This window comes from Ylistrum balloti, unplaced genomic scaffold (assembly GCF_031769215.1).
Source record: "Ylistrum balloti isolate Yb309-2 unplaced genomic scaffold, AGI_CSIRO_Ybal_v1 Utg371318, whole genome shotgun sequence".
In the NCBI taxonomy this organism is placed as follows: Eukaryota; Metazoa; Mollusca; class Bivalvia; order Pectinida; family Pectinidae; genus Ylistrum; species Ylistrum balloti.
Genome location: NW_026782703.1, coordinates 433,383 through 459,100, shown reverse-complemented (window position 1 = coordinate 459,100; position 25,718 = coordinate 433,383). Strand labels below are relative to the sequence as shown.

Genomic DNA, 25,718 nt, shown 5'->3' with positions numbered 1-25,718 from the left:
ATAAATTATTTTGTTAAAAAAAAAGTAATATAACTTAAACCATATTGTACACAACATGCATTGATAAATTGTGTATTCATTAACTGCTGTCCAACCAAGTTTGAATTTAAAGAACTTGCACTCAATTTCAGTCAATTTGACCCATTTTTGGCTCCGCCCATCAGCTCCTATGGGTTAGCCTAGGTCAATAATGTGCATCTCATTAAAATGTCATCTTAAATTAATAATTCTAACCAGGTTTGAACTAAACTATAGTTAATTTTACCGCGTTCCCAGACGAAAATGCTAGAAGCCTGAGTCATGAAATTAAAAATGTTGGAAAAAAATATGAAGGCCTTTCCATCCATGAAGAGTACTTGATCATACCTGGGATTGGAGATGATTTTTTTTAAGTTTCAATCAATTTGACCATTTTTTGGCCCCACCCCCCCAGGTCCCATGGGAGACAATTGGTGAGGATTGAATCAAGGATTTGCGTTTGCAGGGGTCTAGAAAAATATTTTAAACCACTAGGCACAGGACTAGTGGACTGAAAAATTTACTCGTCCAAATTCAGCCACGAAATGGCAACTTAATTGGCGAGGATGTGATGTGACTTTTTTTCTATTTTTATTTCAAGTTTTAGTGAAAAAACTTGGCAGTGATGGCTGCTTTGCGTCAGACATTGTGCACGACTTAGGCCTAACTGTAGAGTTTGTTTATATCCTACTGACTAGGTGCTGCTAAATACAGACAGGTACATGTTGGTACCGCCGGAGAGCACCCGACATCAGTATGACAGCATGAAACTGACTAAGGTATTCCGAATGCTATATTTGACGTCATGGGAGTTCCGGTGTAATCAAACCCCTGGTTTAGCAACTTAATTTTAAATTTTCATTTTTAATCATCATTAGAACAAGAGAATTTGGCAATTTAGTCTCCAGCCGACACACTAAGGTGATCCCATAAACCAAGCATAAAAATTCAGTGATAAATTGTGTGGGAGATTAACTTTTTCTTTGATATAGGTCAAAGGTCAAAATGTGGGCAAGTGACCTTCTTTTGATACACAATACACTTTGTCACCAAGGTGAACCTATATCCTAAGTATGACGTTCCAGTGTAGGAGATAGCATCTGGACAATAGAGTGGAAGGACAGAAAAACAGAAGAATGAACAGACACCATGTAAATCTATAGTCTTCCTAGTGGAGGACTAATATTAACTAGAAACACACTTATTCAAAGTAGGAGGAGATATATAGAATTTCTGTCTGGTTTGGTAATTAATAAAAAACTACAGACACATTCATACAAAGTATATTTGTATTTGACAGACATGTTAATAACAGCCTAAGATTGACGGATCAGTACAGGTTTCCTGTTAACCCAGGATATCATGATAAAAATGCAAAGGAACCTGTAGACCAAGTATAATGAATTCTCTGTAACACGACATACAAACATGCTTCTCCACGAGTCAATAACAACATGGCTGTAGTCAATCTGTTGTTTAATTAAAACCATGTCCGAAGTCCACATCACAAACACACAAGCCTGTTTTTTTTTTTGTATTTTCATCACGAGTCTCCTAATTGACTTTTAGCTGGTGAAAATGATGACCAAAATCACCAATTAAGACAATTAACATTACTGCTGTTAAGTATCTTAGATTGTCACTGATGCCTTTACTTTCATCCTTAGTATTTTGAAAGAATTTCTTGAAATGACCAGATATGAATCTGACTTCAAAATCGGGTGATAAATTTGAGGTATTGTATTACTTCAGTCTATAAGTTGAAATTTTAAGTGATTGAATGATCGGCCAAATCAATATCATCACCACAGACATAAAGGACAAAGGACACATTTCAAAAACTCCTTTAGTATGTGAAAAAAACGCATGGTAGAAATATTTCTCATCAAATGGCAATCTGGAAATTTCTGTTTTTTACAGACTAGATGTGCGATTATTTTGACGTTACTAGCTAGGCCAGGTGAATCCTATGTAAGATATGGTGTGTAGTGCTCGTCATATGTAAATGATAACTTTCCTATGCAGTAGCTGCCTTTATGTAACTTCTATTTGTAACTATGTATTTGTCATTCTTGTTTTCATTCATTCTCTCTTATCCCAAGACCCTTTTACTCCCTATCACTCCACTCACACAACATAATCCACATTTACTTCAGGGTTCTCTAAACCAACATTCAGTACTGTTTTCTTGGTCAGTTTATTGCAGACCATTCCACAATATCTCCCATGTTTTCTTAATATAAAATTAATTTGTTGAAAGTTTTAACTATTCCACATTAATCTCCATGTTTTTTAACTGTCAAATGAATTTGTGAAAAAAAAGGTTTAAAAACTGCAAACTTGTTGTAACTAACTGACCACCAGTAATTTGAATTTTCTTCTAACTTCTTGAGTCAGAATCACTTCTGGTATAGAGCTGCTCTACTTTGATGATATTGTCGAGGTTAGCAACCTTTCCATAATGTACTGAAATTTAGATAGAAGAACCCATTCATTGAACCTCTCTTTTCATTCTGAAAACATAACTATTACAGTATGCACATCTTCACATTACGAACCATCAGGTATCACTTCCAAAAGTACATCACATTTTTCTACAAGATAAAAATTTCAATGCATTTCCAATAAAAAATCTGGAAATCATTGAAAAACAAATCAGCTCACTTTTTGTTTCAAAATAATAAAATGACCGTCAGATTTGGAAGCATTTCTAAAATGCAGTCTCATCCCAACATTTGAAATAAACACTAGTTTCTGTAAGGTTATATACATGGGTTACTGACATACTTTCTTTTAAGCCTCATGTCTAATCTGCTTCAATTCATCAACATTAAGTGTTGCTCGATCCTGCATTGATTTTTAGTGACAAAAACTACATATCTATATCAACCAAATTCTTCTGGTCAAAATTTACAAAATATAACACACTCACAGAATCAACAAAAATAAAACAAGATCGACAAACAAAACAGACGATTTCTATTAAGTTAAATACAGCACTTTTCTTTTTATATATATAAAAAAACTTCTTTAAATGAACACTATATTCTTTTCTTCTCTACTGTTAAGCTAATTGGTGGTAAATCATAGATCAATGAAAGCTGACTAGTTTCAGCGGAAATATTATTTTTGCTGAAACTATTCAATACTTACATATCTATACTATCTTTGGAGCTCTATCATGATTGCTAGAAACTTAAGAGAAGCAATCGTAACAAATCATTTTCTTCTTTGTGTTTGGACAGAAATGTCCATAGATTGTGCTAACTTCATATATCAAAGCATGTTTAGAGAAGAGATCCGAGTATCAGTTAAAGATCACTAAAAATTTAAGTACCATGCAACTATTGACTGTGAAACTAAAGCAAATGTAATATTTCAAATACTGAAGTTATTTATTGTGAAATCAGAATATTTCAGGGCTTGACATGAATGCAATACAAATGTGTTCGTTGTTACAGAATTAATAGTGTCCCTGATTTACATTCTTTAACTGGGAAAAATACATTTAAAAAGTTCAATGCTTTTCTACACTTTTCATTTGAAAAACAAATCATCTGTTTTTGGAAATTAGAAATAACCCTAGAAAATAAGGAAAAACAAACATGCTACAAAATGAATGTGCCAATTGCAGATAAATATTGGCAATATACCAGTACACATTTTAGAAAATCTGAAAGCAAGCTTTGTGAATGTTTACTACATTAAAAAAAAGAGCATTATATATAGGTCACTGCAAGGTACAGCAGTGAAACAAGACCAGTAAAAGTATCAGCTTGTCAAACTTTCCAAATTTTTTTATATAGCATTTCATATTCATTCTAAAGTATACTTAAATCTTAAAAAAAAAAAAAAAAAAAAATCCTACAATTTTTCATCATAAAGCATTAAGTGATATTCTGTGAAAAAAATCTTCAAATTTTGAATATATCAGACCAGACCTGAATAACCTTAAGAAGTTTTGTGAAAAGGGACTAAAGTAATTTTACAAATAATCTATTTTTTTAAAATTATGATTATATTTTCCAAAATGATGAAAAAAGACATTCACATGTAAAGAACAGAACCTTCCTTCTCAATGAAGAATGCAGACACCTTCATAGAGAAATGTTACATTGAGAAAGTGTTATAACAAAGTAATGTTACAAAATGGGAAAATCTGTAGACATTGTCAATAATGTGCTTTCTCACAGGGAAATAGACTGACAATAAACAAGTGGACCACATAACATCAGTCAGTACATTCATCAACAACACATTTTTATTTTGTTCACATGATGATTAAAATAGCTGTGTTCGATAGTATCCTCTTTGGTGCTGGGAATTAACTAAGGAGTACATCTTTTAACTCTCTCCAGACCTGTACACTAAGATAATCACCTCACATGTAAAACTTCCTATTCAAGCTCGTTCTTAAGGGATAACTTTTGGTTCATCTTTCATATCTCTCTATCAAAATAACCTCTCTGTGCATAAGCACAATCTATCATATAAGCGAGTTGAACAATCAACTCCACATGCCAGACTGCCGAATGGCTTGTCCTCTGTCAGCCTGAGCGTACAAGCCACTGACTGCCAACACCTCTTGGGACAGCACTGCAATATATTGCCCTTGGGAAGTGGGCTTCCATCTTTCAACAGTCAGCTACTTCAGCCTGAACTGTGCCTCGTTTGCATTACACTTTGATTGAAGAACATCAGATAATCTTTCTTTGTCTTCAGAGGGTCGCCATGCTCTTTCACGTTTCATTCCTTTGAAAAAGACTACGAGGTAGCAGCTAGCAATGTCTTTGATATCATAGCAATTCTTCACTTCCGCAAGTCCAAGACAAATACCTAATAGAAGAAAACAGACACATCTCTGACAAAACCATTCAACTACACCATGCTTTTAAATAAGACTTCTGAATCAAGAATATTACTGATAGCATCATCACTTGAGCAAAACTGAGATGGACAACATTATTTTCCATTGAAAGTTAAACAAACATATCAAAGTTGGCTGTAGTCTCACTTCCTGCTGTAAATGATCATTTCATCCTTAATATTAGCAAGTTTTTGTAACAAAAATCAGTAGCGAAAAACCCAGCATAGCGAGTCTTCAACTGAGAACTTTGTACCTCTAGATTTACAACATGTTGAAATGCATCATCATTTTAATCAGTAACAAGAGTAAACTACAAATCAAATTTGTTATGAAAAATCTGCTAAAATCATGTTTCCAAACCTGGTCAATATAGAGACTATGTAAACTAACGGACATCAAAGATAATAAATCTATTACCAGAATATAAAATCATATATATCAAATATCCCCCGAAAAGCCAAGTCAGAGTTGACAATAAGAGTCCTTTTAACAACAGTATTGCCATACAGCCCTATGCCTGAAAAGTTGACACCCTACAATATATACATACTGATCCATCAGAGGCGCTAGCCCCAACTTTGTCCCCACGGTGGTTCCAACACACTTCAAAAATTCCTCCCGTCCCACGGTAACTCTGTACTAAAGCGCCACTCTGAAAAAGGGAGATAATCAATCTGTTAGTTTCACAATTCCTTAATACCTTTAGTAAAACAAACACAAACTCCAAGCACATTGTGCAAATATGAGTAGCTTATTGAAAAATGTTGATTTAGTTTTGAGTTCATTATCAGAATTAATAAGTCCACTTTCTGAAGTAGGGATAATTAACATGCTATATGAGGTGTTAAAATCTAATTGAGAAAATGTAAATCAGATAAGCTGTGCAATTTCTTCTTGTCAGTATCAACATATAAAATTACCGACATTTTCACCTGCTTCATTTTATTTTATTTTACGACATAGATTTATAACTGAAAATGTGACTGAGACAACAAGTACTTGCGTCAAGAACTTTACCTAAAATAATCAGTATCTATGTAATTATGTAATGGTCTAACACAGGTCACCTGACCTGACAGTTGTTCAAGATTGGTTTATATTACTTTCATGTACACATTATATATATATATATCCAGCATTATCTATATATAGCCTCTGACACTTACCTGCACATTCCATATATGAACACACTTGTCAAAGGAGCCACTGGCCAGGAATTTGCCATCCGGGCTGAATGCCACACTGTAGACAGGTTCCTGGTGCTTAGTCAACGTGTGAATACATGTACCCTGCTGCACATCCCAGAGGCGCACCGTGGAATCAAACGATGCACTGCAAAATGAAACCAACAACTGGTTACATATACATGTATTGGTTTAATATGTAGACTGGAGATGAAAACTTTGCTGCTGCTGAGGTCATCACATGTACCATGGTATAGATAGGTTCAAATCTATAGCGAAGTTAAAGTTGAAATCACCTAGTACACTGTTGATGGGGATGTTAGAATCTTTAGCTCAATCTAAAGTCTAAACCCTAAGTACACTGTTGATGGGGATGTTAGAATCTTTAGCTCAATCTAAAGTCTAAACCCTAAGTACACTGTTGATGGGGATGTTTGGATCTTTAGTTCAATCTAAAGTCTAAACCCTAAGTACAGTGTTGATGGGGATGTTAGAATCTTTAGCTCAATCTAAAGTCTAAACCCTAAGTACACTGTTGATGGGGATGTTAGAATCTTTAGCTCAATCTAAAGTCTAAACCCTAAGTACACTGTTGATGGGGATGTTTGGATCTTTAGTTCAATCTAAAGTCTAAACCCTAAGTACAGTGTTGATGGGGATGTTAGAATCTTTAGCTCAATCTAAAGTCTAAACCCTAAGTACACTGTTGATGGGGATGTTAGAATCTTTAGCTCAATCTAAAGTCTAAACCCTAAGTACACTGTTGATGGGGATGTTTGGATCTTTAGCTCAATCTAAAGTCTAAACCTTTAGTACACTGTTGATGGGGATGTTAGAATCTTTAGCTCAATCTAAAGTCTAAACCCTAAGTACACTGTTGATGGGGATGTTAGAATCTTTAGCTCAATCTAAAGTCTAAACCCTAAGTACACTGTTGATGGGGATGTTTGGATCTTTAGTTCAATCTAAAGTCTAAACCCTAAGTACAGTGTTGATGGGGATGTTAGAATCTTTAGCTCAATCTAAAGTCTAAACCCTAAGTACACTGTTGATGGGGATGTTAGAATCTTTAGCTCAATCTAAAGTCTAAACCCTAAGTACAGTGTTGATGGGGATGTTAGAATCTTTAGCTCAATCTAAAGTCTAAACCCTAAGTACACTGTTGATGGGGATGTTAGAATCTTTAGCTCAATCCAAAGTCTAAACCCTAAGTACAGTGTTGATGGGGATGTTAGAATCTTTAGCTCAATCTAAAGTCTAAACCCTAAGTACAGTGTTGATGGGGATGTTTGGATCTTTAGCTCAATCTAAAGTCTAAACCCTAAGTACACTGTTGATGGGGATGTTTGGATCTTTAGCTCAATCTAAAGTCTAAACCTTTAGTACACTGTTGATGGGGATGTTAGAATCTTTAGCTCAATCTAAAGTCTAAACCCTAAGTACAGTGTTGATGGGGATGTTTGGATCTTTAGCTCAATCTAAAGTCTAAACCTTTAGTACACTGTTGATGGGGATGTTAGAATCTTTAGCTCAATCTAAAGTCTAAACCTTTAGTACACTGTTGATGGGGATGTTAGAATCTTTAGCTCAATCTAAAGTCTAAACCCTAAGTACAGTGTTGATGGGGATGTTTGGATCTTTAGCTCAATCTAAAGTCTAAACCTTTAGTACACTGTTGATGGGGATGTTAGAATCTTTAGCTCAATCTAAAGTCTAAACCCTAAGTACAGTGTTGATGGGGATGTTAGAATCTTTAGCTCAATCTAAAGTCTAAACCCTAAGTACACTGTTGATGGGGATGTTAGAATCTTTAGCTCAATCCAAAGTCTAAACCCTAAGTACAGTGTTGATGGGGATGTTAGAATCTTTAGCTCAATCTAAAGTCTAAACCCTAAGTACACTGTTGATGGGGATGTTAGAATCTTTAGCTCAATCTAAAGTCTAAACCCTAAGTACACTGTTGATGGGGATGTTTGGATCTTTAGCTCAATCTAAAGTCTAAACCTTTAGTACACTGTTGATGGGGATGTTAGAATCTTTAGCTCAATCTAAAGTCTAAACCCTAAGTACACTGTTGATGGGGATGTTAGAATCTTTAGCTCAATCTAAAGTCTAAACCCTAAGTACACTGTTGATGGGGATGTTAGAATCTTTAGCTCAATCCAAAGTCTAAACCCTAAGTACAGTGTTGATGGGGATGTTAGAATCTTTAGCTCAATCTAAAGTCTAAACCCTAAGTACACTGTTGATGGGGATGTTAGAATCTTTAGCTCAATCTAAAGTCTAAACCCTAAGTACACTGTTGATGGGGATGTTTGGATCTTTAGCTCAATCTAAAGTCTAAACCTTTAGTACACTGTTGATGGGGATGTTAGAATCTTTAGCTCAATCTAAAGTCTAAACCCTAAGTACACTGTTGATGGGGATGTTAGAATCTTTAGCTCAATCTAAAGTCTAAACCCTAAGTACACTGTTGATGGGGATGTTTGGATCTTTAGTTCAATCTAAAGTCTAAACCCTAAGTACAGTGTTGATGGGGATGTTAGAATCTTTAGCTCAATCTAAAGTCTAAACCCTAAGTACACTGTTGATGGGGATGTTAGAATCTTTAGCTCAATCTAAAGTCTAAACCCTAAGTACAGTGTTGATGGGGATGTTAGAATCTTTAGCTCAATCTAAAGTCTAAACCTTTAGTACAGTGTTGATGGGGATGTTTGGATCTTTAGCTCAATCTAAAGTCTAAACCCTAAGTACAGTGTTGATGGGGATGTTTGGATCTTTAGCTCAATCTAAAGTCTAAACCCTAAGTACACTGTTGATGGGGATGTTTGGATCTTTAGCTCAATCTAAAGTCTAAACCCTAAGTACACTGTTGATGGGGATGTTAGAATCTTTAGCTCAATCTAAAGTCTAAACCTTTAGTACAGTGTTGATGGGGATGTTTGGATCTTTAGCTCAATCTAAAGTCTAAACCTTTAGTACAGTGTTGATGGGGATGTTTGGATCTTTAGCTCAATCTAAAGTCTAAACCTTTAGTACAGTGTTGATGGGGATGTTTGGATCTTTAGCTCAATCTAAAGTCTAAACCTTTAGTACAGTGTTGATGGGGATGTTTGGATCTTTAGCTCAATCTAAAGTCTAAACCCTAAGTACAGTGTTGATGGGGATGTTTGGATCTTTAGCTCAATCTAAAGTCTAAACCCTAAGTACAGTGTTGATGGGGATGTTAGAATCTTTAGCTCAATCTAAAGTCTAAACCCTAAGTACAGTGTTGATGGGGATGTTTGGATCTTTAGCTCAATCTAAAGTCTAAACCTTTAGTACAGTGTTGATGGGGATGTTAGAATCTTTAGCTCAATCTAAAGTCTAAACCTTTAGTACAGTGTTGATGGGGATGTTTGGATCTTTAGCTCAATCTAAAGTCTAAACCTTTAGTACAGTGTTGATGGGGATGTTTGGATCTTTAGCTCAATCTAAAGTCTAAACCCTAAGTACACTGTTGATGGGGATGTTTGGATCTTTAGCTCAATCTAAAGTCTAAACCCTAAGTACAGTGTTGATGGGGATGTTTGGATCTTTAGCTCAATCTAAAGTCTAAACCTTTAGTACAGTGTTGATGGGGATGTTTGGATCTTTAGCTCAATCTAAAGTCTAAACCCTAAGTACAGTGTTGATGGGGATGTTTGGATCTTTAGCTCAATCTAAAGTCTAAACCCTAAGTACACTGTTGATGGGGATGTTTGGATCTTTAGCTCAATCTAAAGTCTAAACCTTTAGTACACTGTTGATGGGGATGTTAGAATCTTTAGCTCAATCTAAAGTCTAAACCCTAAGTACAGTGTTGATGGGGATGTTTGGATCTTTAGCTCAATCTAAAGTCTAAACCTTTAGTACAGTGTTGATGGGGATGTTTGGATCTTTAGCTCAAACTAAAGTCTAAACCCTTAGTACAGTGTTGATGGAAATGTTTGAATAGTTAGCCAAGTTCAAATGTCTAAACTGCCTACATCATTATTATTCGAACTAATGTCTGATGCTCTTATCCTCACAACAGATCATGAACAGAGATGTGAAACAGAAAAACAGGACAAGAGAAAAAGAAAAAAAAACCTTGACATATCAGAGCATCAACATGAAATCATACGATGGTGGGATAAAAATGTGATAGTTGATATTATTGAGTGTTTGGTTCCAACATCTAGGGGACCTAGTAAAACCAACAATAGATTGGATGATAGATATCAAGCACAGTTGGTCATAACTTCACAAAACCAGTGTTACATTTGATTTGTTGGTTCTTGACCCAGTGTTATCTTGATAAAATCAGTGTTACATTTGATTCATTAGTTTTCAGCACAGTAGGACACTTACCTTGACAAAATCAGTGGTACATTTGGATTGTTGGTTCCTGGCCCAGTGGGACTCCATTTGATTGTGTAGATTTCTTTGTTATGAGCTTGTAAATCATGGACACAATTGTTATGCTGCATATCCCATATCTGTGATGGAGACAAACAATCAAATTTCCTAAACAATTTGGTTGTAACAGGAAATACCAGTAAATAACTTCTTCAAAAGGAATCCAGCTTTTTCTGTTAAATATACACAGCATAATCAGACGACCTCAGAGCAAAGATCTCTTGAGAATAGAAGGCTTTGTAAAGTAAATCAGAGATTCAACTTAGGTAGAAGTGAACCAGTTAGTAGGAACAAGTCAGATTTTTTGTTGGAATATTTTGACAACTCTTCAAATCACAGGTACAACAGTATAGCAATGGAGTGCTATGTGGACTGTTGGTTTATAAATTACTCTCATTTCTGCTTCTACAAATAATACAATTAACTTCCTGATTAAGTCACCCTTATATTGAGGTACAGGACTAAATTTCAGGATGTCAAATAATCCCAAGAGTGAATTGTTTGGCCACTGCATGCTAAATATGAAAGGTGCCCATTAGCACATAGTGCGGGAAGGGGCATAACTCTTCATACACTGGGACATCAAAACAATGCTTTGGATAAGAAATGGACAAACTATCAACAGTTGTCCTCTACATAACTCTAAAAATCAGACGTTTTGGAAGGCAAACTTTGACTGTGCTCAATCTACAAAGCTAAGGTTCTAGGGAGGAAAACTTAAGCTTTGCTAACTTTACAAAAACAGATGTCATTAACAAACTTTGACTGAGCCAACTCTACTGAAGAGAAGTCTTCGGAGGCAAACTCTGACTGTACTAATTCTACAAGCTGAGGTTCTAGTTAGGCAAACTTTAACTTTGCTAATTTTACTAAGCAGAAGTCTTGGGAGACAAACATTGCTGTGCTAACTAATTGATTTATTGTTAAAACATTTTCCACTTTTCTGAGAACAATCCCCAGTTAAGACACAAGAGGAAATCTGTTGACAGGAAATAACAGAACTACAAAGACAGGAAGGATCAATATTTATGATGATTTTACAGGATAGTACAGAACAATTGGATGAATTTGCAAGATTCCTTCAGACAAATTGAAAAACATACCTTTAAAGTCATGTCGTCTGAACATGACGCTAACAGCTGACCCTGTGGGTCCCATTTTATGGCATTTACTTCATTCTGTAAAATTAAACCACATCAATTTACAGGAATTTAAGTTTGAAATTAACATGATAATCTTTCAGAAGGAATGATATTGTAGTCTCTTAACCCCATTCTCTGTACTTTGACATCATCAGTAGTTATGGATTTGCAAGTTGGAGAGTAAACCTTTTTCATATATCAAACACTATCAAGAGACCATTTTCTAAAATTCCCTAATTCATTAATATTGTTTTATCTGAAATATTGCATTTAGAGTGGATGTTAAATAATTCTTCTCAATGAATTGTCTGGTACTTTAAACTGTTACCTTTCCTAACATACAAGCTACCAGTCCCTCCTCTGTACATCTCTGCTCATATTTAAAATTTAAACCACTCTATATTTCTGTGAAGTAAAACTTTAATGTCTTACGGTATGGCCTTGGAATGTTTTGATGGGCCGGTCAACCCCTAATCGACAAACATGTATACACTGGTCTGTGGAACAGGACGCAAAAGTCGCATTCGTCTGCCAATCTACGTCCAGCGCAGGAGCTGAAATTAATTATCCATATAACAAATGTGTTTGTTCATCATTACAAAGAGACATGTATTTTGAGTAAATTTGAAGTATACATGATCCAGGAATGATATACATTAAAATTAGGAAAGTGGGACAAATACTGTATTCCAAGCAAAAGAACTGAAGTCAAATGCTTAATAAATCTTTCTCAGTAGAAGTGGTATGGTTCAAAAGGATACGGTTCCTGTTAGTGATAGGAAATCAGTTGAAATCTATAATTGATTATTGGTTAAAATCAGAAAGGTTTATCAATGTAGTTAATTGATTACATAATTGGCTGACTGTTTGTACAATATCCTTAGAAAGTGAATGAATTCTCTATTTCTGTAATATTATCTTTTATTTGTATCTTTAACGTAAAATACCTTACTTACCTAGACTTTGCATGTGAATTAATATTATTGGCAATTGGCATTTTTATCACGAGAATGAATTGCAGAAACTGAAGAAACTGAAGAAAATATTAAGGTTCTAATGACTGATTGATGAGGTTAAATTATTATCCCATCACTTGTTCTTGAAGTTATAATTCTACCTGAAGATGAAACTTTCAATTTATGTAAGATACTTTACCATTATAAAAGCATTCTTACCAGAATGAAATGAAAACTGTTGTGTACAATTCCCTGAACTGGCATCCCAGATAATAGTTGTCTGTTGAAAAAGAACAAATTTCTTTACTGAAGCTGACAACATTACAACAATTCCTGTGGATAATATTGCTGTTAAATTTTGTGCGACTTGTTCAGAACAGTGACTGGTATATTACGTCTCTAAGTTTCCTCTTTAACAACAATGACATCAATTTACCATATTTATTTTTTTTTATCAATAAATTTAGCAGTAAACTCACAGGATAGTATAAATTGAACATTCCAAACTTTGGTGTCTAAAACAGGTAATTCAATAAGTTACAGGTCATATAAAGGTCAAGTTACAGGTCATACAAAGGTTAAATTATATGATTGTTACCTTATCCACCCCAGCACTAAGGATGTAGTTTCCTCGTTTATTCCACTTCAAAGCAAATATTGGACCTTTATGTTGACCTAATGTGTTCACCAACCGACCTGTAAAAAATATGATACAATATAATCAATACTTGTGGTCATTCTTATGAGTTCTATTCTCATAATGCAAGTAGCTTCTTACAGTAGACTGATCTTTATCAGCTTTTGATCGGCGTTGACAGTAGACTGATCTTTAACAGCTTTTGATCGGCGTTGACTTTGAAGTCTGTATTTACATGTGCAGGTCAATCATGAAGATACACAAGGTAGCTGTCTGTATGTTATGTACTTGGACTTATCTCCTTTATACTTTTATATATTTTGTAAACTTGTAACAACTGATTTACAATATGACTTCTCGTTTCATTTATTTCTTTGATATTCTTTGATACATAGAAATGTGATTGCTGTTGATAAGAATCCCCATTCTAGAGACAGGTGGTAATAATATATTCCCCAATTTATCAATCATGTAATGCCAGGTATCACACAAGGAAACTGTTGTAGGTGGTATCTTTAGATAGCTCTGGGGATTATCAATGACGGTTATATCACGGTCCCCATAGATGTCAATATCATGCTTTTATTTGCTCTCTTGAAATGTCACATCAATTATAGCTAACCTCTCATCGCAATACTGTTACTTTTTGTGAAATCTCATTTTATGTTAGTAAGGACATCATGTTAATATACAATCTGAGATTTGGAATGATAAAATCTACATGAAAGTCCCAATTCCTGTACTCAAAGAATTTTGATGGGACTCATATAATTTCCAGAAATACTTAAATTTCACATTGCGTGACAAATTGTTTTTCGTAATAGAGTTGAAAAGTACTCATGAAAATAAATTGTAGATAGATCACTTTCATAAAGCAGAGCTTCTAAAGCTAAATCTCTTGTTAATGCTCACCATCTGTGCTCCATATTCTAGCATAACCATCATAGGATCCTGTAGCCAGCAATGTGCCTTCACACTGGAAAAGGAAACATCTTTATAATAAGACTATCAGGAACACAAAATTTCAGCCCCAAACTCTGCAACAGGACTCATACCCGGTTATCCATAGTTTACTGTTCAGTGGTGTATAGAATTGAAGTGATAATAAAAACTGATTTATGAAGTTTAGTGAATGAAACAGCCTTGACTTGGTTTGAAGAATTATTTGACTAGTCAAGAGTAAACATTGAGGAAAAGTGGTAATAGTTATATGTGTTAGGGTTGAAGGACAGCTTGACTCCTCAGAGTCTGAGAATGGAGAGATATTGAGGAAAACTGGTACTAGTCTAAGTGTAGAGGTTGAAGGAATATTGCTAAATAGATTCTGAGAAAAAAAGATATTGAGGACAACGGGTATGTATGTGTAAAGATTGAAGGACTACTTGGATTTGTCAGGGTTTGAGATGAATAAAATCTGTTACCTGTAACTGAGTGAGATCCGGGTATCTCTGTCAAGGGCAAAGATCATGTAACATAACCCCTACAGAGGCGTTAGCCAAGGTAAGGATGTTACAGAATTCTAGCCTGAGACTGAAATACTCCGATCTTGCTCATTTACAAGTAAGACATTTTTTCTTGCATCTACTACTCTGAAAATTATTCAATATTTCATCTAAGTTTGGCATATCCCATGGAAGCCTCAAACTACCCACACAGCCACTTCACTTTTAAAGAATGTTTGGATATTGCTGTGTAAACATTCAAGGACGCATTTACAAAACTAGAAAATGTCTGTAAGACATGAATGCCCCCGCCCCCCCATGTGAAATAATAGTGAAAGGTCCGAATGAAGTTGTTAGGTGGTATATACTGATTTGGGACGGGACGGGACGGGACGGGACGGGACGGACGGACATGGGCACCGCTACATGCCCCGGCCATAAATGGCGGGGGCATAAAAAATATTTAAGAGTGTGGGGTCACATTTTCTATTTCATTTTAAATATGATTGATTAAAAAGAATATCATTGAAATTTTAACAATGACAATACCAACATTTTTGTTGAAATGCACGGGGTGCGAGGTGAGGTGCCACCTGCACATACATGCCGATGAATACAATGATGCGTAAAAAATTCCTAGGAACACATGTAAGGGTACTAGACATATCCGGCAGGATAGAAAAATCTAGAATGGGATATTACGTGGGATATCCCTGTCTGAGGTGCGCGAAAAGAGGGATATTGAGGAAAACTGGTAGTAGACATATGTATAAGGATTGAAGGACTTTCAGACTCTGAGATAGGAGGGATCTTAACGACAACTGATACCAGATTGGTACCAGACTGATATGTGTCTGAGAAAGAAGTACTGAGGACAACTAGAGCTACTTTTTTACAAGTAGGGTATCAAGGAATATATGAGATATTTGTTCTGAAGAGGTAGGAAGACTGTATAACTTATTTAAGTTAATTCTAGAGAGATTCCCGTCTGAGTAAACTGTATACAAGGAAACATTCGGTAATTTTTTTCGTTTGCTCTCACATAAAAATCCTTTGCTTAGTTTTCCTAAATTAGAGCAAAAAAAATTTTTAAATGTATGTTTTAACATCAAAATTTAACTTTCAATTCTTATTGAAAGCTAAATCTAAGAGTCACTTTACTTGACCGAGCTATTCATAATAAATTATCTGTGATATGAAGGTTTCTGATTTGTGGTTTTTGCCTGAACTCACATTCCAGTCTAGTGATGTGACATCCTTGTTACTAGGGACCTCTGTTCCACCTTTCTGGATACAGTGACGCAGCACCAACTGATTTGCACTATTACTGTTGTCGTTCATGTTCCAGATCCGTGCGGTTGAATCCCCAGACCTGTATAAAATGGAGGCTTGAATGATGATGTAACCTGAATTAATGAATAATGACATATCCAGATCGTTCTGCACAAGGGATTCATTGATTGTATCACATGGACATGGTCCCACTATAATTTTTTAATTTAAGTTAATGATTTAGTATTTGATCATAATTGTCAAACAATTCAGATAAAACATTAACAAGACCCTGAATGTTTTAAATGATATAACAGACTGAAATCGTAATTCATTGTTAATGTTTTGTAATTTTTTATCACGATTTTTATACCTAGTTCATATCTTATGTAAAAGTTATTTTCTGAATGTTATCACAGACAGAAGATAACAAACACCAAACAAATGCTGTGTCACTTCATCACTTTGCTAAACAACAACCTGCGACTGGTTTTCGTTCAGTTACACGTCAGATGAGAAGAACACCTACCCAGATGCTAGCAGATCATTAGCAGGATTCCAAGCACAAATAAACACCTCAGATTCATGGCCACGTAGCACAGTTGCTTTACTGCTTGGGATTTCCAAACTGCCATCAACTTCCATAGACTCTGTGTGATTGGCTGTAAAATAAATAAATAAATAAATAAGTAAATAAATAAATAAATAAATAAATAAATAAATAAACAAATAAGTGTCACCTTGTTATAGGTTATGTGATGAGAAAGAATATTTTTGGTATGTCACAGAAATTGCTAAAAATCAATCAATAATTTCAAATTCCAATTATCAAACATGACAATTCTACATGTACTTGTTTTGAGAAGAGACACATTACTTGTTAATACTGTAAAATTATGATTTTGTATGAGGGATTTACATCTGTTGATTATGTGGGCACTCTTAATTCATGGATTCATATATCCATGAATTGTTTATCTTGTATAAGTAGATTTTTTGAAGATATATTTATCCATGAAATTGTCTATGAAAGAGTAAAATTTTGTGAAACCATAAAAAATTTAGCTCTTTGAAAATATATATGATTTCACAGTATTACCTGTGACAAAGATCTGTGAATAACAGGAACGTTATTAGTCAATAACATCCTAGCAGCCATTTGTTATGTTAATACTGTAGACTTTATATATACTTAGCTTTTTTATCAAATTTTATGTGGTAAATGAAAGCTGCTGGCATGTAAATCAATAAACCAAACATACAAAGCTATATATACTGACAACTAAATAAAATTCTGATTCAGTTCACTATTTAAGTTAAATATTCCAGCAGGATCTCATTAAAAAGGAGCTTTAGTAAAGTAAATCTCTTCTAGCATGACTCATGCTTTTTTTCCGGTATCTCTCTCCATGAAAAAAATATCACTCCATTTAAACCAAAAGATAAATGACGCCACAAAGCCTACACCTTGATATAGGGAAAACTGAAACAGGCTATAGTCGTAATGGAAAATTCCATTCTGTCTCAACATTACTGAAATAGACTATAGCTTCATTTCAGTTAGCTCACATTATTGAAACGGTCTATAACCTGGAAAAAAGTTATTGCACACATAAAAGCTGTGTAGGTGTCAGCTCCAGTTCACCAGCCTACCGACCCTTAAGTCAAGCAGTGAATAGACTGTCCCAGATAATCAGAGCTGTGCCTCCTATGTAATTACAGACATGGGCTGGTCTATACCTGTATGCTTGATCTATATTCTTTCCATGTTGATGTACAACAGAGGTCATGTTACTTGGTGTATTGGCAAGTTGCCAGCTCACAGGCAGTTTACAGCCAAGAGTGCTACAGTACTCCCTTCTGTTTACAGGCGGCATATTAGAAATGGCAGCTCTGTCTGAAGCCCTGGGCAATAATTAGGCATTTCCCAATCAAACCTATTAGATGAATGCTAAATTCTAAATATATAAATGTGGATGTGTGCTATTCAATGATCAATCTGCTTTTAAATGTATATCCATCCTTTCTGTATAATTTACTACCAATTTTTGCATAACTTACAATCTAGTATATATACACAAGAACGATGACTTCCTATCAAAACAACCAATCTGTCAAGGACTATACAGCTCCTGATCATTTTTGCTTCACTTGAAAATTTTTCATGGCTTTAAGATATTAATTGTGTAATTGCTTTATTGGGTGTGCAAGTTCATCCTGGCAATAGTTTGTAAGTATATTGATATTTCAAAAAAAATCTATCTTTCATTTCTTTATATACGTTCTACACTGTGTACTGGAAGTTGGATTGTCGGACACACCCTGAAGCCAGAGACAAAAAGATCCGGAATTGCTTCTGATCTTGTTACTTAGATGACAATGGTGGATTTTCTGACAAAAGCTTGGAAGCTTTTTGAAGAAAATATTGGAAAAATCGATAAATCACGAGAGCCGACAAGAATTGATGTTGATGGCTTTGCTGCAAATGCTTCTATCAAATTATGGCAAAAAAGGGTGGGCTTGTTATTCCTGAATAAATGTCATCTTCAAATTGCATTCAACCTCATGTGCTCATGATCAATCTAGAATTTGGTAACAAAATACTTTAATTCCTCAATTTTGAAATGATCATTGAAAGTACATAGTGTGAGCTTAATGAATGACAGGGCAACATAATTATGACCTGAAAATATCATAAATAACAAAGCCTCCCTCAAAAGGACAAAAATACAGAACATATCAAAATATACACTGTTTACGTGTCTAGTTAAATTTCTTTTGATAAGTATGCCATGAATTTTGTAGTGAAATGGAGAATTCAGAAGGCATTTGATACTTTGTAATGAATCAACAAAACATGATTAAAATGCACACACTTCCTATTCCACTATCCTTTAATCAGTATTAATGCAACACTATATTTACTATTAAGTGATATATCATGTAATAAGCCCACCTCCTGACATAAATCTGATGTACATTACTAGGACCTTTGCCTTTTTCATCTGGACTTATTTTAGAATAAATACAGGTACTTTCAGAAGATTGGATTATTCCCCCCTCTCCTTCCCAAACGAATCAATGTAAAACAAATTATTATAGTTGCAAAATGCACATCAAACTTATTGCATTTGAAATAAAAAACTTGAAATTATAAAGATTTTTTTAAAAAACTAATTTGTAACTGATTACCCATAAAGTACAAGAAACTTTTTTACATATATCTTATTGTACATTATACCATGACTGAAAAAAGGAAAAAAAAGTGGATGTATAAGGCTTGTATGATATATATATACCCTCTATACTCTGGGAGCTGAGTGGTTGAGTGGTGCAGTGGTAACACCAGGGCTCTCACATCCCATTTTGGGGCTGGGGCCAGGGGCCCTTAGAATTGGGAAAAAATAGCGGCGTTTTCCTTAGAATTGGGAAAACTTGGGGTCTAAATTGGGAAAAAAAGATACTATTTTGCATCAGGAATGCTCGGCCCCAAATCTGGCAGATCAAGACCCCTGAACACACTTTACTTTCACCTTACTGTCCTGGGTTCAATCCCTGAAACAGCCGTGAAAAGGTATGGGGGTTACCTGTCTGACCATGTGGGTTTTCACTGGGTACTCCAGTTTCCTCACACAGTAAGACCCCTTCACATTGCCATCTGGGCGAACAAGAGTAATTAATATAAGCTGATAGCATGTTCCACAATTTTGTAAAATGAAGTTTATATTTATGAAAGCTGAATTCCAACAAAAGAAACCTCATTTTTCTGAATCTTGTAATTTCAAGACCTTTTTAATCCAGGAAATGAGTCATATGTGGGGGGAAAAAAAGAACATTGCAAACAATGTTCATCATAATTTGATTCCTGCATTCTGTATTGATGTGTGAAGTGTCTGAACCTTTGAGATAACTAAAGGTAAAGAACCATCAGTTGGTATGACCCACTTCCTGATACTGTGCTATATATTCACTTTTCATCTTTTTTTATTTTGTGGTTGGCTGCCTGTATTTTTATATCAGGTAAATGTAAACATGTAGAACCATCCCAGATGTTCCATAACTCTTGTAACTACCCACAAGTTCTCAAGAATCTGTAGTAAATAAATCAGAGCTTTGATGTCTGGAAATACCAGCCACAAAGTCATAATACCACTTAGTCATAAATGTTATTTTACATACTCAGGGAATATTTACTAGCTGGGTGCTGTGATGCACCTGTAACGCATGATCAGTGGAAACTATTGTTAGACAAAGCTAAGTAGAAGGTTATGTACTGGAAAGTAGCAGCATTTAAGAGGATGGCTTGGAAGTCATCCATCTCATTCAAGAACTTTGAACTGAAAGAACTTGAGCAGTAGATATGCTTTATAGTGTGTTTAACCTAACGAGTAGCTGGTTCCATCTATTGACCTAAACAAGAGCCAACAAGAAAATGAACTTCATTTCTTATTTATTGTAAAAACATCTTTTCAAAATTCGTAAAATATTTTACATGTACATTAATTACAAAAAAATAACAATTTGTCATACATTAAATTCCCTATATCAACTTTTTTCATAATGCATCAGCCCTTTTAAGACCAGTTATCCCCCCTCCCCATCATTCCTTTATGATGACTTAGTTCCTCATGGTTGAAGACAAAATGATATCTTACGTCTGCTCTTATAGTTAGAGACTTGGGAAATCATAATACTGATTTCAATGAGAGTTAGGCTTATTTCTTCCTTTTATTTTTTAGATTCTAGAGACAGACCCTCAGCTGCCCTACAGTGTCTCAGATTGAAATCACTGTGAATTGGGCTGACGAACATGTCGTGTGCTACTGCTATCTTAATGTCTCAGATTGAAATCACTGTGAAACATGTCGTATGCTACTACTAGCTTAATGACTTACAAGAGATGTGCCAGGTCACACCTGTCAATACTGCTTCCTAGTCAACTTTTCTCAAACCTTGGGGATATCCTTATACAAAAACAACATTTCTCCATATATCTGAGAATAAAAAAAAGAACAAAAGGACCATGACTGTTCCACCATATATCCAGCAGTTGTAACTCACGCCTAATTATGTTTCATATTTAAGCTGCTTTAAGTCAAGGAGACCTCTATACAAACACGGACTCCAAGACAGGGGTGGGGACACAGGGTTGGGGGCCTTATCATGGAATAATGCATAAAAACGGTTTATGATTCAATAGCTATGGATGAGTAATTACCAGGCATGGACATGTTAAAGGATAATATAGTAAGTTAAACTAACCAAAAACTTTTCATCGACCAAGACCAAATCATTTAACTTTTACATAATCTAATCAAGCATGAAGGCAATTTTCTGATGGTATCCACATTTTGTAATTATATACAAGTGATCATTGAGATGGAGGTCCTTGAAATCACATGACATCTTACTGTAGTGTCTACTATGATTACATAACAATTGGGAAGAAAACAACAAAAAGCAAACAACTAGAATCTTAAAACGGGCAACTGTGATGTTCCAGAATTGAAAGAGTTAAACACAGAGTGCCAACTTATTGTTGTGCACCAATTCTCGAAGGAACATTACAACAAAATTGTCTCTGTAAATCAACATAATTGATGGAAGAGCTGCTCTGCTCCCAGAACTAGCACCATTAACATTCCTTTCCTGTGCAATTAAAATTTCACTGCTGCTATTTGGTAGTTGATTGTCCTTGTTCTGAATCACGGGAAGACATGCCTGATATTGAAATCTACTTTGTGGCCTTGACTGCTAGTACTGAGTAACTACAAACGCTTCTTACTTATAGCAAAACCTTCAGCAGATTAACAAAGCAACATGATGTCTTCATATATGTCCAACAGTTGAAGGATGAATTTAACAAATTTAATTAGTTCATCGAGGAATCAACATATAATAATTCCATTGGTGGCCATTCATATTGCCTAACCTCAACAATATGACCTAGTTTCATTACAGTATTACTATTTTTATCTACACAATATGACCTAGTTTCAATACAGTATAGCTATTTTTATCTACACAATATGACCTAGTTTCATTTCAGTATTGCTATTTTTATATCTACACAATATGACCTAGTTTCATTACAGTAGTACAAATTGTACCTCAACAAGCTGACCTAGTTTTATTCTTATACTAATATTTTAGATTTCTATAAATACACAAGATACTTGTACAATCTGACATCAATCACTCAAACTGGCTGAATTTTGGTTCTAGTTCTAAAAATGTGAACTCTGAACACCAGCTTTGTGTTGTGAAGTCTTCTAATTGGCATCAACTTGTAGTGAAATGTTTGTTAAACTTCCCATATCACCACACCCTCGGCTAATTAGCTCAACACTGGAACATGCCAGATCCTTACAACCTGCTACTACAAACTTGCCATCTCAAAATAACCTGTCACCTCTACTTATCTCAACATTGGTTAAACTATTCTACTAGGGTTCTGTTAAAGCATCAACATAAATTAATCACAACAAATTGATTTTATCTAGCCACGCAAGCGAAATTAATCTGCAATTAAAATCAAGAGTTGAAATGAATCCACTGAATAATGCAATCCTTTACAAGGGTCATCCTTCAAATACTGTTTTAGATTCTTTCCAATAGCACATTTAATTTCCAACCACTTGATCCCCCTTCAACATGGATACATCCATACAATATACATAAACTATGGGTCTAAATCTATTCCTTTTATTCATTACTCATAGCTTCTTCAATGTACCATCACAAATAACTCTGGCTACTTATGACAGTCTTGAATATTAATGCTTTCACAAAGGATCTTTAAGTTACTAGACATGACCTTGACCTAGTTGGAGTCAGTTCCTGAGGTAATTAGCTCTCCTCTCCTTGGCTTGATGTAAAATAAGTGTAGTTCTATTAACAGCTGACTATTTGTAATCCTGTAGTGGGCTTGATTTAAAATTAGTCCAGATTTATCAATATCTGTACATGTATATTTGTAATCCTGTCCCCAACTTGATGTAAAATTAGTCTGCTTTTCTGAACAGCTTTTATTTCTTATATCTACTTATGAACTTAAAAGAACTGGGTCACACAGGGGTCAATCAGAGGTCAACTCAAAGACTGCAATTCAAGCAACTGATGAGTCAGAGAGAAGTAGAAAAAGACGAGAAGTAATTGAGGCTGTTCTCCTACATTACAGACAGATCAATCAAGTTTGTGTATATACTTCTGGTCGAAATCAATATCCTACCGGACATCGACCTGGGACAGCAACCTGCTACCTCCCCAGTGATACCCCGTCAAATCAAGTTACATAATAAAACAGCCTTACAGGGATTCAGCATGGTAGGTCATTACACTAGGATTCTATCGAGTCTTGATATCACTTGGATGTTCAACACTCCCTAAAGTAAAACAATGAATTTGAATGCCTGTATCACTTTACCACTTATTCTGGTGAAGGTTATACACTTAAATTTACATAACCAATACTCACAATAACAAAGTTTATCTTTAACTAAATCATTTCCTTACCACTTAAACTTTAAAAATAAAACCATGAATCATGAATTGTCCTTGTTCTTTACATTGGCACACTAATAAAGTATCTAGTTAAATCATTATGAATTCATTTTATTACTTACATATCTATTCTGCCATGTTATAATCTTTACATGATAAGACACACAATGTTTGTATTTCTTGAGGTTTATCCCCCTATGAAAAGCCATGGTCATTGTGAGACGGTTTTCATTCAGTAGCTGGTAACTACTGTACTGAATAACATACTGGAGGCCCTTTGGATGCTGCCGTAGCAATTACGGTAAAGAATGGTAGAGTAAAGACACAACAATTTTGGCGGAGATTGGTATATTATTCAGCTTACTAAGAAACACAATCTGCCACGGGTCGAAACGTCAAACCACACACCTCTGATCTTCACGAGAGGTTATGTAGGCCAGCACTATAACCAAATGAGCTATCGTGGCCCCACACACTATTGTGACATCATAAGAAATGACATAAAGCTTTCATCTCAGCTGTGTAATACATGCTCTCAAAATTAACATTAGCTTGACTTTTGAGGAAACTACTGCAGTTTTTCCCTTATTTTCATATTTATTTGATGAAGAAAAGCTTACATGAGTGTCTATGTCATATTGCTTTTATGAAACTTGTTCAATAACATGGGTCATGTCATATTTCATTTAGTGAACAGGTATAATAAGTACACTCATGACGTTAAGACACAAAAGATCCTCTATTCATGATACCAGAACCATGAATATTTTGTAGTACAGGTGAATTCAACTCAAAAGTTCTACATTGGCTATGCTAGTGTATTTAGACACTGTAAAATATCACAAACTGAAGACCTCTATAGAATACAGGTAACGATTATGCTGACGGTGAAATTTACCTTTCAATAAAGGTGATGCCATCTACCTACCTACAAGTTTGACACAAAGACCAACGCAACCTTTGTCAACCCTTCAGCCCCATAAAACATCAAACATGATGTAATTTAAGTGCACTGGAGTATTCAATGTACAGGTGATACTCTGCATATTGTACAAGACACCAAGCTTTTTCTACCTTTTTTTATCTCTACCTGTCCTACATGTTACGCAATAACTATGTTACGCAATATCAACTATGTTCTGCCATTCTCACCTTCCTGCATGTTTTAAAAATTTCCATCGTTTTTGCCTTCCTTTATGTACTTTATTTCTTTTTTATACTTTCAACATGTATCTAAAATCTACCATCTTCCCCTTCTAATTTGTACCTAAAATCTTCTACCTTTCTCTTCCTATTTCACTACTTGCATCTGAAGTTTTCTTTTTACTACCTCCATATAGCAATTTCATATCTTACATACCTAAATCTAGAAATTTCATAACTAACATATACAATTACCTGCAAGGTAATTCTTATCTGTGACACACAATGAACTGTTGTGTTTAACCTACATATATCAGTAGAGATATATAAATACACTACTAATGAATGCATGCTATGACATGAGCCAGTCTAGTCTACAAATAACACTGCATTATATATAGGAGTCATACATTGACCTGTTTTCAGACTTAGAGGGTCCAGAGGGATTTGTGGGCTTCAGGGCAAGGAGAGAAAATTTGCTATCATGTTACCTGCAGCAATTTGAAACCTTCAAAGCTTTTCAAACTATTTTTTATATTTTTTTTTCATTTTAGAACAACTTTAAAAATAAAAACATCTTTTCTCTTTAATTCTTACTAACTCCAAAACCATGTGCTTAGTTTCTGTTTTGATTTTAAAAATATTCTGCACAATAGATATGCATTTGAGCTTTAAAGCTATACAATGTGTCCCAACTTATATTACACATAACAAGCTCATATAGATTGCAAATTTCACTCGGTAGTTGAACATGGCCATGTAGCTTGAAATATAAGTTAGAAACTACTGTTTCATTAATTAAAAGTAGAACATGATTGAACTGATCTATGTTACCATCCTCCATTTTAGCTTGAGAAAGATATCAAACTACAGAGTCCTAGTTAATAGAAGTTTACAAGAAGTACAGATAAATTGCTACAAAAACTTTCCTAAATCTAATTAAGAAATTAAGACTTTATATCAACACTAACTATACTAGGAGAGTGGTATTACTGATTAATTTTCTATATATGAACTTAAGCAAGGTTTGAAGCCCAGTAAACATATTTCCTTTTCTCCCCTGTCCATGAGGCACAGGTAAAGTGTACCTTCAACAGTCATGACACAGATAACTGATAATACAGTTAACTAAGTC

The 25,718-nt window shown here is 34.8% G+C and overlaps 1 protein-coding gene across 1 annotated transcript in view; it reads right to left on the bottom strand.

Moving 5' to 3' along the window:
* Positions 1–3,928: 3,928 nt before the first annotated feature.
* The window catches only part of LOC132561976 (F-box-like/WD repeat-containing protein TBL1XR1-A), a 38,240-nt gene continuing 16,450 nt past the window's right edge, over positions 3,929–25,718 (bottom strand). Inside the window, exons 5-15 of the mRNA XM_060226696.1 lie at positions 16,467–16,599; positions 15,899–16,037; positions 14,136–14,199; positions 13,185–13,282; positions 12,806–12,866; positions 12,063–12,184; positions 11,592–11,666; positions 10,441–10,568; positions 6,052–6,217; positions 5,436–5,537; positions 3,929–4,854 (exon numbers count right to left, since the gene is read on the bottom strand). Coding sequence (XP_060082679.1) covers positions 4,828–4,854; positions 5,436–5,537; positions 6,052–6,217; positions 10,441–10,568; positions 11,592–11,666; positions 12,063–12,184; positions 12,806–12,866; positions 13,185–13,282; positions 14,136–14,199; positions 15,899–16,037; positions 16,467–16,599 — 1,115 coding nt within the window. The 3' untranslated portion in view covers positions 3,929–4,827. The remainder of the gene's footprint in view (positions 4,855–5,435; positions 5,538–6,051; positions 6,218–10,440; positions 10,569–11,591; positions 11,667–12,062; positions 12,185–12,805; positions 12,867–13,184; positions 13,283–14,135; positions 14,200–15,898; positions 16,038–16,466; positions 16,600–25,718) is intronic.